Source organism: Microcebus murinus, chromosome 29 (genome assembly GCF_040939455.1).
Source record: "Microcebus murinus isolate Inina chromosome 29, M.murinus_Inina_mat1.0, whole genome shotgun sequence".
NCBI classification, from domain to species: Eukaryota; Metazoa; Chordata; class Mammalia; order Primates; family Cheirogaleidae; genus Microcebus; species Microcebus murinus.
The window spans coordinates 1,245,559-1,259,997 of NC_134132.1; the positions used below are offsets into that span (position 1 = coordinate 1,245,559).

The 14,439-nt window shown below is 41.9% G+C and overlaps 1 protein-coding gene across 4 annotated transcripts in view; it reads right to left on the reverse strand.

The window, feature by feature from the left end:
* Positions 1–14,439, reverse strand: part of BANK1 (B cell scaffold protein with ankyrin repeats 1) — a 252,856-nt gene that overhangs the window by 173,742 nt on the left and 64,675 nt on the right. For all 4 annotated transcript variants that reach the window (XM_075998581.1, XM_075998580.1, XM_075998583.1 and 1 more), the window contains exons 3-4: positions 14,056–14,210; positions 7,434–7,572 (exon numbers count right to left, since the gene is read on the reverse strand). In XM_075998581.1, coding sequence (XP_075854696.1) covers positions 7,434–7,572; positions 14,056–14,210 — 294 coding nt within the window. The remainder of the gene's footprint in view (positions 1–7,433; positions 7,573–14,055; positions 14,211–14,439) is intronic.

Sequence of the window (14,439 nt, forward strand, 5' to 3'; positions counted from 1 at the left end):
GTAAAATAAATTCTGCTATTTGCCATCTAGACTAAAGTAGTCAAGTTAACATTTAACACTGGAAGGGCACACGGATATAGATCAGGATCACCGAACCAAGCAAGGTAACCCTGACAGTCAGCCAGGACGAGGAAAATGGCACACAGTAGAAGGGAAAACTGGAACTCCTTGCCCCATCAGAAATAGTTATACAATAAAGTGTAATTACAGAGAAGCAATGATAAAATGAATTCCATTTCAATTTCAAATCTCAAATTCCAAGCCATTCAAACTTTTTGGTCAACCTTCTATTTCTCCATGATTTAAGTGGTCTGTCCTTCCAGATGAAGTGCAAACTTAAGGAATTTATGAAAACTATAATTCAAATGTACTTCTGAATATTCAAAATATTTCACTACATCCATAAAAATAGATATTTCACCAATCCAATAATTTAGGAGCTCTTTTCCTTGTGTATTTCCATTGTCTGAGAAGCTGTGTCCTTTATGAACCAATTTTAGTTCCTTCCCACATGGTAAACATTAAATGAACCCACTGAATACTTCCATGAGAACTGAAATCAACATGGCTCTGTTTTTATTAGAAGATTATCATTAAATAAAGATAGGGGACTTCAAAACCTGGGTCATGCCTAACAATCAGTATCAATTTAAAATATATTAAAATTGTTTTCCTGAATTATAATATCTAGAAAGATTTATTATCAATTGTTGTTATTTTCCTAAGCAGGTTCAGCATATTTGGCATATCCTGAAGTATTTTTCATGATTTTTGATGCTGTTCTAATGAAATATAAGGTTATAATTTACAATATCCAGAGCACAGTTTCTTAATTAATTAAGAGCTTCTGTGCCTTTGAGGATACATTATGCATTCCTTTCAACTTTTAATTGGTGGTCTCCCTGCTGTGCTAAACTTTTTTTCTAGCTATGCTATAGGTACCAGAGGAATACCCTCTTCCTTCTGCTTAAAAATACTTAAAATTTCTAGTTTAAAACCTTCACACACATTTTCACAAGTTTTGACATAAGTTGGAAGTAGAGTAACTTTAAATTCCTTTAGTACAAAACAGTCCCTGTCAGATACAAACCTAAGGAGACCATTAGGAAGGTGTGTTTTCTAGAAAATGAAGTAATTATATGTGTATCAAGTTACTGAGCTAAGAAGAAAGGGGAAATAGAAAAACTAGAGGATATTTTCTCTAATAAAAATGTCAAGTTAATATGTGGAATTTTGTCAGAAGGAAAAGATGCTACCTAGAAAAACACCATCTAAGGATTTCTTCACTGGTCAGCATAACTGTACTTTAATATAATTTTTGTTTTTTTCTACATTGTTACCAAGTGGAAATATCTGGTACTGGTGCTTTCTTTTATGGAAGGTCTATAATTAATGATTCAATTTCTTTAAGATATAGACCTATTCAGGTTATCGTCTTCTCCTTGTGTGAGTTTTGGGACCATGAAGGGATGGTCCATTTATCTAAGTTATCAAATTTGTGGGCATACAAAATTTGTTGTTCATATGTTCTTTACTATCCTTTTCATGTCCATGAATTAGCAGTAATGGCCTCTATTTTATTCCTGACATTGGTAACCCATGTCTTCTCCCTTTCTTGGTTAGACAGGCTAGAAGTTTATCAATTTTGTTGATCTTTTAAAAGAACCAGCTTTGGGTGTTGCTGAATTTCTCTCTTACTTTCCATTTCATTGTTTTCTGCTCTAATTTTTATTATTTATTTTCTTCTGCTTGCTTTACACTTAAATTGCTCATCTTTCTCTGATTTCTTAAGATGAGGAGAGGTTATTAAATTTTAGATGTTTCTTTTTTCATATTACAGGTTTTTAATGATAAACTTTTCCTGTAAGCACCGTTTTCTCTGCATTCCACAGACTTTAAGTTGTATTATCATTGATTATAAATTATGCTTTGAAGTATGTTTTTAAATCTCCAAATGTTTGAGGATTTTCCAACTATCTTTCTGTTGCTGATTTATATTCCAGTTCTACTGTGGTCTCAGAATATACTTTGCATGATTTATATTCTTTTGCATTGATTAAGGTGTATTTTTAAAGAGCAAGCATGTGGTTTATCTTGGTGAATGTCCCATGTGAGTTTCAGCCCCCATGTGAGTTTCAGAAGACTGTGCATCCTACTGCTATTGGATGGAGTATTCTATAACTGTTAATTAAATCAAGTTGATTAATAAAACTGTTCAGGTCAACTATATACTTACTGACATTCTGTCTACTAAATCTACCAATTACTGAAAGGGAGTATTCAAATCTTCATATAGAATATTGTACTTGTCTATTTCTCCTTTCAATTCTATAAGCTTTTACTTCATATATTTTGACACTCTGTTGTCAAAAGGCATATGTGTTTAGAATTCTTCTGTTTTCTTAGAGAATATATCTTTATCATTATGTAATGCCGCTCATAATATGTGACAATTTTTCTTATTCTGAAGCCTGCAATATATGAAATTATTACAGCTATCCCAACTATCCAGCTTTTGTTTTTCTGATTGGTGTTAGCATGGTATTATCTCGTTCTATCTCTTTTACTTTTGATTTATCTGCGTCTTTATATTTAAATTGAGTTTCTTATAGATGACATGTAGTTGGGTCTTTTAATCCACTCTGGCAAGCTGTGTCTTTTAATTGGAGCTCTTAGACCATTCACTAAATTTAAGTACTGAATACTTGGCTTCAAGTAAATGATTGAGTTACTACCTGCTATGTTTGTAATGGATTTTTATTCCCTGCATTTGTTCTTTGTGCTTTGTCCTTGCCCCAATTTTTTCTGCTCTCTGGTTTATTTGAGAATTTCATAATTCTATTTTCTCTCCTCTTAGCCTATCAATTATATCCTTTTTTTAAAAAAATGGTTGTCCTGGAGTCTGAAATATACATTTTTAACAAATCTAAGTCCACCCTCAAACAATATTATACCACGTCACATGAGTTCGGGTACCTCGTAACAGGATTCCCAGTTCCCATCTCTTGCCCCTTCCGATGTTGTCGCCGTTCGTCTCCCTCACCCATGCTGTGAGCGCCCCAAACACTGTTACTACGTTTACTTCAGACACACATTTATCTTTCAGATCGATTAAGAACAAGGAAAATAAAAGACTTTATTTTTACCAGCACTTATTCCTTCTCAAGTGTTCTTCCTTTCTTTACAATCCATGTTTCTGACCCACATGATTTCCCTTCTCCCCAAAGAACTTTTAAAATCTCCTGCAGGCAGTTCTGCTGCTAATGAGTTCCTTCCTTTTGTGAATTTGCCTGAGAAAGTCTTTACTTCTTCATTTCTGAAGTATAATTTCACTGAATATATAATTTTAGGTTGGTGGGTTGTTTTTTACAATACTTAAAATATTTCACTCCACTCTATTCTTGTTTGCATGGTTTCGGAGGAGAAGTCTAATATAATTATTATATGTGTTCCTCTAGAGGTAAAACATTTGTTTTCTCTGTCTTCTTACACGATTTTCTCTTTGTTTTCAGTATCTGTAGTTTGAATATATCTGGAGTCAATTTTTTATATTTACCTCACTTTGTGTTATCTGAGCTTCCTAAGTCTCTGCTTTGGCATCTGTCATCAATATTTGAATGTTTCTTGTGCTTAATTTTCTCATTCTTCTTCTTGTATTCGAATTACATACATGTTACACCTTTTGAAATTGTTCTACATTTCTTAGAAGTTCTGCGTTTTTTAAAAACAGAAACAATTTCTTTTTCCTCTTTGCATTTAAGTTTGGGATGTTTCCGGTGACCTATTTCAAGTTCAATAATTTTCAATAATTCTTTTCTCACCCATGTCCAGTCTACTAATAAGCCTATCAGTTATTTTTATTTCAGATATAGTATTTTTTTCAGATATATATTTATTTCCGGCTTTCCCTTTTGATTCTTTCTTCTTTCACAAATTTTTTCTCTGTTTATATAATCAATATGTTCTTGGATGTTGTCTACTTTTTCCGTGAGAGCCCTTACCGTCGTAATCAGTTATTTAAAATTCCCCCTCTGATAATTTCATTATCTGTGTCTCACCTAAGTCTGATCTGATGCATGCATTGCCTCTTTAAACTGTGTTTTATCTTGCCTTTTGGAATGCATCGGAATATTTGATTTATAACCAGACATATTGTATCAGATAAAAATAATTGAACTAAATAATGCTAGAGTGAAAGAATTTACAGTAACCTGTTTAGGAGTCAGGCTGTATTTAATATTTGCTGTAGTTGTAGGTGCCAGAGGCTTCAAATTCCCCTATAATCCTTGTTTTTGCCACCTTTCTTGGTTTTGTACTTTCCTAAGTACTTTCCCAAGAGAAAGTATGAGTCCTGCAGGTTTGTTTTTTCTTTAAACAGTAAGGAACAGTCATCACGCTGGAAGCCTGTTGTGGTGGTGACCATTAGGTGGTGGGGCGGGAAATTATTCCATAGTCTCATGATTAAATCTTACTGTTTAGTGATTCTTGGCGGGGCCTTCCCAAGTGTTTTTGCCATGGCATTGCTGCTCCTACTCCCCCTTAGTGAGCCAGGAAGGTGAGAAAGGGCCACCCTTCCCCAGCGGGGACAAAGCCCCAACACTCCGCTTTCCTCTGGAAAGCTGGCGATGCTGTGGAGATCGTGCAGGGGGCATTTCACCACGATCGTTCTTCCTCTGGCTCAGCCAGAAGCTCCCTGGGCTCCTTCTCAGATCTCTACTATGTGAATCCGGTTTATTCCTGGAAGTAAATCCTACAGAAGTGTGGGTGCCTCCTAAAACTACGGTCCCCAGGAGTCTCTCGCGCTCACAGTAACCTATGCTTGGCTTCAGTAATTCAGCGCAATTGACAAGTAAGTGCTCCCTCTAGTTTGTGGCTCCTGTGACTTCTGCTCTAGGCAGAAATGGATCTCAGATGTCGTTCTCGTGATTCACTTTTCTCTTCTGGTTTTACACAGTGGTTGGCCCTTGCAGGGCTCAGGGCGTGACACCCCGAAGTCCGGAGCCTTGGTGTGCTGAACACTTTCAACTGAAGAAGACTGGAAAAGCTTCAGATGCAGGATCTTTCTGACTTTCTTCCATCCTCCTGTCTCCTACCCCTCTTTCTTCTCCAAAGTCAGTCCTAGAAACCACAATTTCTCTTCTCTAAGGCAGGTCGTAGAAATTAGGACTCATATTCTCCTAAGCATGCCATGAATCCCCGAACAGGTCTCCCTTCTCCCTTGGGGACCCTCATTTCAGAGCAGTCCTTCCCCATACCTGAGAGGAAAACCCTTACACAGAAAGGCCAAGATGAAGCTGAAGAGACAGGCCTTGCTGGGTCCCTCCCAAGTCTACCACCAACAGACGTGTCTTTTGTTAAGTCACATTCTATGTGGCGGACTATTATTCATCAAACCTAAGCGTGAGAATGGACAGTTTTTCCTAGGTCTTGGGGTCTTCATTTCTGAAGGCTCCTGTGCCACATAAAACTTGATGAAACATATTTGTTATACTTCTCTCTCGGTAGTCCGTCTTTTGTTACAGGAGTGCCGGCTGTGAGCCTTACAACGGGCGAGGAAAGGCATCCTCTTTCTGCTCCTGTACCCTGCAGCCTTAGTGCTCTGACGGGTTCAAGTTTTTCTGTTTTTAGTTTGTTCAGCTTTTTCTTGTAAAAATGGGCTGTCTATATGTTGAGGTTGAAACCATTAGTCTAAGTATTACTTTTAAACCTTTGCTTCCTTTATGTATTTGTGAATATGTACAGGGGTCATAATGTAAGATGCAGCTCTTACCAGGGTTCAAAACATTTCAAAAACCAGTGCCATGAAGCAGAGAAAAGAATAACCTGGGCCCATTTCCCATCCCCATCCTCAGATAGGCTCATGGTACCATCTTGTATATTGCTACATGGCAACCAACATTTTGGAAGAAAATCTCTTATTAATTTACAGAACATGCCAGTTAAAGAAAGAGAAGTTTAATTAGTACAGCTGATAAATAGTGATTTATTTATGTATTTACTACACATTGCTATTTAACCATGCAGACCATGTTGTGCCCTGGAATAGCTTCAGAAACATGGAATTATAGTTTTTTGCTTTTCTGATAAACAATTTGAACTTCGACATGTTTTATTCTTTGTACTACTCCTAGCCAGTAGGTATACTTGGCAAAAAATCTGAAGTAATGTGAATAACTATGTTTGACATCTTGGTCTATTTGGGAAATATTATTTAAATACTTCTTAATTTGCAATATTGATTTTTCTATGGTGACTTTAGTCTAACTAGATTTAGTTTAAACTCTGAAACTAATTAATTGGAAATTATTGTTTATTAAATCATTTAAGGATGTGACATATAAAGTAAAGAGCATTGAAACAAGAAAGGAAGAAAAGGAAAGAGACAGTTTTCTGTCATATTCCTTCTGCATATGCTTGTCCACGACAGGAAGCCGTGTCTGAAATGTTTATAGATGCTCGCTATAGAGTCTGTCTTCCTTATAATCCAGCTCTAACCTAAGCTGTGCAAAGAAATCCACGAAGGAGAAACATCCTTTGCAGAACACAAATAAAGATCTGCAAATGCTCTGTAAATGGACTGCATAATATCTACATTCTAAAAAGAAAAAAAGAAGCTCAGGATGTATTTGACACAATCTTTAATCCTAAATGTTTTTACTACATTTCCAAATTCATAATATGATTAAGCATCTTTTTATTCCAAAATATTTTATGAAGTTTTATAAGGTAATTTTATTCTCTAATCATAAAAAGATATCAATAATTTAAAAGCCAAGTAATCTTACATTTATATTAAAATAGTAAGAAAGTAATATATTAGATTTTGATTTCAGTGCAATTATTGTGGCAAGTATGGTTATTCCATCTGGAATTTTAAATCTGATATAATTTATCATGCCTCAAGCAAAAATAGATAATCAAGTGATTAGTTTCATAAATTAAATAAGAAAAAGATGGGGAGATTATATGTAAAAATTATACCATGATGATAAAATAATGAAAAAAATGCTTTCCAGAACAATCAAAAATATACCAGAGGCTTTGGAAAAAAAAGAATGGGAAGGAAGAATAAAGTTTATGAATAAGAATCCAAATATATGCTAATCCTAATGTTGTAATAAAGCAAATAATTTAGTTCCATATTTAATAGTTGGTGTATATTAAAGTGCTCTCTGCCAACATATTTTAAAATGTGTGATGTTACTGGCTGTCATTTTACTACATGGTATGCAAACTAATTTCTCATAATTTACACATTCTTACTTTTGCAAATCCAGATTAATAATAACAACCTTGGGTATGTGAAAACTAAACACAGGAAACACCTGCAGAACAGTATTAGTTTCTGTAGGGAAGTGAAACCATTTATCATAAATTTATTGGAAGGAACTCAGAATGATGTTGTATACTTACTAAAACATAAAAATTCTTACCTAAAGCTTTCATGCACCAGACTTTCTTATTCCAAAGGGTGGGCTGTGTTCTAACTCGCTTGCTATTTGATGTAAATTCAATCTCCACAGTATCACCAATGACTTCATCTCTCAAAATAACGAATATTTCACCAGGATTCTGTAAGATGAAAATGCAATCCAGTTAAGCATTTCAAAAAGTTTACATTAACCAAAGAACTCAATACATTTATTAATGGTTAAGGTCATGCACTATTATTGAATACCCCTTCTTATGGTGTTTGTAATTTCAACTATATTCACAAATGACATATGTAAATGTAATTCTCACTACCTTTTAAATTCATCAGTTTGGTGTTGATTGAATGCTCTTTTCCTCCTCATAGCATGTTTTGCTCTGATAAAACAGTGAGGATATAGCTGCTCCCTTTTCCTCCTGCCTCTTCCCGAGTGCAACTCACCACCCCAGGGCATAAGCATCCTTCCAGCAGGGACTAGAATTCAGGTGTTATCCAAATCCTCCTTCTAAATCCTCATTTCCCACCTTTCTTGAACTTGGTTTCTTTAGCTATAAATGAAGTTATATCTAGATTTAAATTATCTTAAAATTTAACTTTTAGATCTCTTACAATTTAAATATGATGATTTTTCAAGTCCAATAGTTTCATATTTTATATAATAGGTCTCTTGTTAATCTTTATTTATGATGAGTGTCTGTGAAGTTTTTTCAGTTGACTAAAGGTTATAAAACTAAAAGTTTTAAGATCTAATTAAGATGGAAAGCTAAATCTATGTACCTAAGGTAAAAAGGGTTATTAAAGAACTCCTTTTAGAAAAAAAAATCCAGAAAACATACTAGAGGTGAGAAGATTGGAATTAATATTGAGAGAAGCAAGGAATAAACATTTAATGAGCATTTAATCAGGTGCCTTGCGTTTTCATTTTGCACTGCAAATGAGGTCCCAGTCCTGTTGGGACACAATGTCGTCCTGCCATATAGTTCCTCATCTCCCTCTCTCTCGTCATATACTGGACATCCAGGTCCAACTTGGCTTTCACCAGCTGCACAAAATCCTCCCTGCACCCTCAGCTCACAAGGAGTTTTAGAACTTTCAAAGGAATACCAGAGCATTTCACATCCATACCCCTCATTTGACCCTTGCTACGTCATGCCCTCCGCTCTTGCTTGGATTTTCATGCCTGTGTCTTGGCTTTACAGCTAGATCTTAAACATCCTGATAGTGTTTTTATTTTCTTATTTTATTATAGAACCTTGCAAGAGTTATGACATAAAAGACTTTCTGTGTATATTTTTAAAATTAAGATGGAGTAATCTTAAAAATGGCATTTTCTATTGAGCATGCTCAGTTTCCTTCCTTCCCTCCCCCAGTACTCGAAGCAGCTTCCTCCGCTTCCGGCAGTGAGCAGCCCGCTCCGGGAGGGAAGAGCTGTGTGATCCTCCTGTCGCCTCCTGAGTACCACTCCCCACCCCATGGAATAAGCATCATTTTAGTAGGCACTGGAATTCAGGTGTTAACCGAATCCTTTTTCTGAATCCTTTTTGATATGCATAAATTTAATTCAATGAAGAAAATATTAGGACATTCAAATGGTCACAAATTTTGTTTTCCCAGTTAGGAAGCTGTTGTTTTGCTCTCAATTTTTCTGCCTCTTCTCTGTATCCCTTATTGGGATCTGACATTCAGGGAGAGAAATGGTAATTATAATTATCACTTCCAAACTCTAAGCTTTGCTGCATTGGTCACAAACCTTGAGACCTAAAGAAAAGCACTGAAATTTGCCCTACACTGTAACAGTTATATCTGAATCTCTGGGGTGGGACACAGGCATTATCGTTTTTTTAATAATGGTACCTAGTGTTCCCAGCATGCACCTCAGTTTGAGAACCACTTGGTTAAAGGAAAGACGTCTTTGGTCACTGTAAACCTTCACCTCCAAGAACGTAACACTTCACAGGATGGATATTTTAGGCATTAATGCATGCAACCATCTTTTGCCTTTTTTATTGTATTTTTAAATTAAATCACAGGATTAGGCTTTAAGTTAAGGTTGCCTATCAAGAGCTAGTTTGTGATTTGGTGTCAGAAGTAAGTGGGTAGTGCTGTTAGCTTTTGCATACTGTCTTAAATGGTATTCAGGGTCAAGGAATGAGCTAGTAAGGAAGTCATCTCAGATTCTTCAGCCCTTGAGAGGCACAGCCTCTCATGCCACCTCAAGGTGTGTCTAGGTCTGCTGATGACGCAATGCCTGGTCTGCCCTGCGGGTTTGGAGACACAAACTACAGGTGCAGCCTCCGGGTGTGTCACCGACAGGTCAGACAAAACTAAGGCCTTTATTAGAGAAGATATCATGTTCTAGGATTCAGATTTTTAAAAAATCAATGAAATTAATATATATCCAAATGCTGACAAGGCCACCTAAAAGGTCTTTTGCGGTTGCCCTATGACTTTAAGAATTAAATTTTCTCAAGAAATCAACAAGTGACTGAATCAGTTTTAAAAATGTTTCCACTTTATTATCAGGACAGCAGCAGTGGGAGAATGAAAATAAAGGAATATGGATTGATTATACTAAAAGTAAGAGATTTTAGGGGGAGAAAAGCAGAGATTGCAGTGGGCAGATTCTACTGAAAGGAAGGAGAAATGACTTAAAGACCTGCCCCCACAGATAAAACAGGACAAAGGAACTAACTCACTCTAAATTTCTCTTTAGACAGTGCTACTGCAGAGACAGTGACAGAAACGGCGGGAGAGACTTCTAGGCATGCAAGCCGGCCTGGAGGGGCCCTGTCGAGGAAACACTTGGAGGCTCCCTTTGACAGCGTCAGGCGACACCTCTAAACAGAGTGACCCGAGTCGCCCTCTAAGGACCAGGCGGTTCCAGCGCGCGCGACTGTGGGACAACGGGAAAGGGCGCGGACAGAGACGCCCCAGGCGGAGCGCTGATTCCGGACACCGTCACCAGGCAGGTCGAAGGGGGCTCTTTATCGCTGGGCGGACGCAGGTCCTGCACTTACAGGTGAGACTGGGTCTTGGCCGCGTTGGCGTGTTGAGACAGGTAGACCACTGAGGCGAGCGCCGCAGGGCGCTGCGCGGCACCCCGGCACCCCGACACCCTGGCACCCCGGCACCCCGGCACCCCGACACCCGGCACCCTGGCACTCTGGCATCCGGCATCCGGCACCCCGACACCCTGGCACCCCAGCACCCCGACACCCGGCACCCGGTCCCCCGGCATCCGGCACCCGGCACCCCGGCACCCCGACACTCCGGCACCCAGCCCCCCGGCATCCGGCACCCCGACACCCTAGCATCCCAGCACCTGGCACCCAGGCACTCTGGCATCCGGCACCCCAACAGCCCGGCACCTCGGCACCCCAACACCCCGGCACCCTGGCACTCCGGCATCCGGCACCCCAACATCCTGGCACCCCGACACCCCGGCACTTTGACACCTGGCACCCCGACAGCCCAACACCCGACACCCTGGCACCCCGGCACTCCGGCATCCAGCACCTCAACAGCCCGGCACCCCGACACCCCGGCACCCCGGCACCCGACACCCCGGCACCCCGGCACTCCGGCATCCGGCACCCCAACATCCTGGCACCCCGACACCCGGCACCCCGGGACCCCGGGACCCCGGCACCACGGCACCCAGCACCCTCCACCCCGGCACCCGGCACCCCGCACCAGAGCCGGGCAGCAGCGTCCCGGCCGTCAGCGCGGACGCCCTCAGGCTTTGCCGGGCGCCCCATCGCAGGGGACAAGAGCGCCCCAGCCGAGAGCCGCCGTCCGAGGGAATCTGCTGGGGAAGCTGGGCGGGTCAGGGCCTTGGCTGACTGGCCGCGCAGGGAAGAGCGTCGCCAAGAACAGCGCGGGCCTGTTCTGGTCTAGCTGCGGTCCTGGGAGCGGACCGGCGAGGACTGCCCACGGGAGCGGACGCCCGCGAGGACTTCCCACGGGGCGCGGACCGGCGAGGACTTCCCATGGGGCGCGGACGCCCGCGAGGACTTCCCACGGGGCGCGGACCGGAGCGCGGGACTTGGCGAGGGCGTGTGCTAGGACGGAAGTCGCGGGCCCTAAGGAGAGCACCTGACAGCAGCCCAGAGCAGGTGCGCCGATTCTGCGGGACGGGAGACCCGGCCGGAAGCCGCGCGCGTGGCTGTCCCGCGCAGGCGGAGCGAGCTGCACGCCACCGCGCGTGTCTTCCCGGCGCACGCAAAAGAGCCGAAGAAAGAAAAAGGGGTTTTCTGCCATTTTTAAAGTGGCACAAAATTTTCGAGGCCTCGGAAATCCGAAATCTGCGGAAAGGACCGGCGCGGGAGGGGGCGAGGGGACCCACGGGAGGGCGGGGGCGGCGGCGCCCCAGGACCCGCGCGGACCGGCGCGGAGCCTGCAGAACCGACGCCCTCCCAGGGCGCGGCTTCCGTGGCGGGCTCCGCCGCAAACGTGCAGCACCCTGTCCTTCAGAGCAAAGGAAGGTCGCGCCCCGTGCAGAACCCACAGTCCGCTGGGAGTCGGCAAACTGGGAGCGCGAAACCACAAAGCGAGAGGAAGGGTTGCACGCGCTGGGCGTGCACAGGCGCATCTCACACCAGCCCCGGGCCTGCAGGGGACACGCGAGTCTGCGCCTTGCAGGGCGGCAGGGCAGCGGGCCTGCAGGGGACACGCGAGTCTGCGCCTTGCAGGGCGGCAGGGAAGCGGGCCTGCAGGGGACACGCGAGTCTGCGCTTTGCAGGGCGGCAGGGAAGCGGGCCTGCAGGGGACACGCGAGTCTGCGCTTTGCGGGGCGGCAGGGCAGCCTGGAGCGTCCCTCCCCGCAGGAGAAGCAAGCGTTCTGAGCGGTCTCGCTCGCCCGCTGCTGGGCGGGCTTCTGAGCACTGAGTTTAAGTCCACAGGTTGTGCTTTCAGACAGCTGGCAGACACGGGACAACGTCTTGGCAGATCTGAAATGCAGGCTTCAAACGGTTGGCTACAGAAGGGCTTTTCTGTGGTGCTTGTCAATAGTCACATGGATTTAGATCGTACTAGATTGAGGTTCTAAGAACAGAAGATTTTGCCTGGGATAACTATTTTTGGTCCAAGGATTAGCTCATTTTGAATTTTTAGAATGTAGAGCTGGTGTTAAAATAATCCTGTGTAACCTTTCAACTTTTAGAGTTCTTTAAAAATTGGGGTACCCAGAAAACATCTGATATTTAAATAATTTAACTTCAGAAGAGCTGAAAGAATTACATGCATGTTAATAAAAAAAAATCCCATAATTCTGCTATCGAAAGAACCCCTACCCTAACTGGCCGTCTGCATAAGATATCTGACTTCTGGACTTTGATTTCTTTGCTATTTTAGTAACAAGAAGGTTTTATAGTGCTCAAATTTTACTGTTGAAGGTATTTTTTAAAGCAGCTATTTAGACTCACTGCATAAATCCTGGTGAGCTATTTTTAGCTTCAGAGGGTTTTCTTTTTCTTTCTTTGATCTCACCTACTTGAGAGTAGTAGCGATTTCTCTTTCACTGTAGGTCTTTTCTGTCTCCTCCACTCTTTCTGGCTCAGTAGGAGCCACCACTATGTGGACTCATCCCTTCCTTAAGTTCCTGGGTCCTTTAAATGAATTGTGATTTTCTTTGCCCGATCATCTGGGTCTGTTCTCTTGAACCTGTAGAGTCCAGGTTCCTCGGGTCTCTAAGACAGTGTCAAAGCATTTTTTGTTACTCTGGAACCGACAGCAAAATGGCTTGAAATAGGGATTCTTTCGGTCAGGCAAGCGGGGCGGGTGTGGAGTGAGGGGGAGGGATCAGATTTCACCCCACTACCCGGGTCCAGCTCCCCTGGGCACTGCGGGCACCAGCAGGATCGGGGACCCCCCCCAGACGGGCTGCGATGAGCGCTGTCGTCTCATCCTATAAATTCCCTGGCTGCTACCCGAAGGGCCCTATGTGCGACTCCCATGCGGGTCTCCAGTTTCCTCGGCTTTTTCCACTTAAGGCCACCACAGACATTGAGGCCAGCATCGCTTTACTGTCCCAAGATTACACAGCCAGAGATTCGGCAGCTTATGCTAGTGGTTCACTCCAAGGAAGACTTAGGGAGAAGAAATGTCAGAAATATGTATTTATAAAGTCAACTTCCCAGGAATCCTTTCCCCACACGATACTTTTATTCTCCAAAGGACTAGCTCTTCTAACTTTTATGACATTTCCACTTAATGTCAGCCCTTAATATATGTTCTATAATTGAAAAATTGGTGAACCTAAAAGTAAATATTTTAAAATTGTATTCAAGGGTATGTTTTCCTTTATGAAACTAAACCCTTGATCTGTTGAATATGGATCTAACTTTCTTTTATTAATAATTAGTTGATATATAGAGAAATTGTACATGTTTGCACACTATGAAGTTACAGTTGGTAACATTGGGCTTTCCTATATTCTCCAGTGTTCAATTATCCAACAACCATGCATCAGATGCCAACTATTTGCCAGACAGTGTTCTGGTTCCGGGGACACAGTCAGGGACAAAGTAGACAAAATGCCAGCTACGCAGGGGCTCATGTTCCTGTGAAATGCAGTGTCTATTACAACAGCAGGGACACTTAAATAACAAGAAGTCTTCACTGACCTCACAGGGAATCTCGGCAGGAAGCACCATGGCCAGTGGTTCGGTGCTTCTCGGAGCTTCCGGCAATTTCTCAGTTTCCCTTCTGTCCTTTATTTCCCTAGAATGTTCCACTCTTAGGTTCCTTGGAACGTCGACCTCAAGGTAGTCTTCAGACCCTAGAGAAAAGTTTATGAATGTCGAGTATACTATAACAAAAGCCGCATTATTTTCTCCATTGTTATAAAGAATAATTGTTGAACAATTGATTTAATTAACATATGGGAAAGCCAAACTGAGTTTAAGATAGCTGAAATAATTGAACCAATGTTAATAATGAAAATAATACTTCACAATTTAACTAATGTTATAATCTTTATGACTAAACTAAATCAACTATGTAATAAT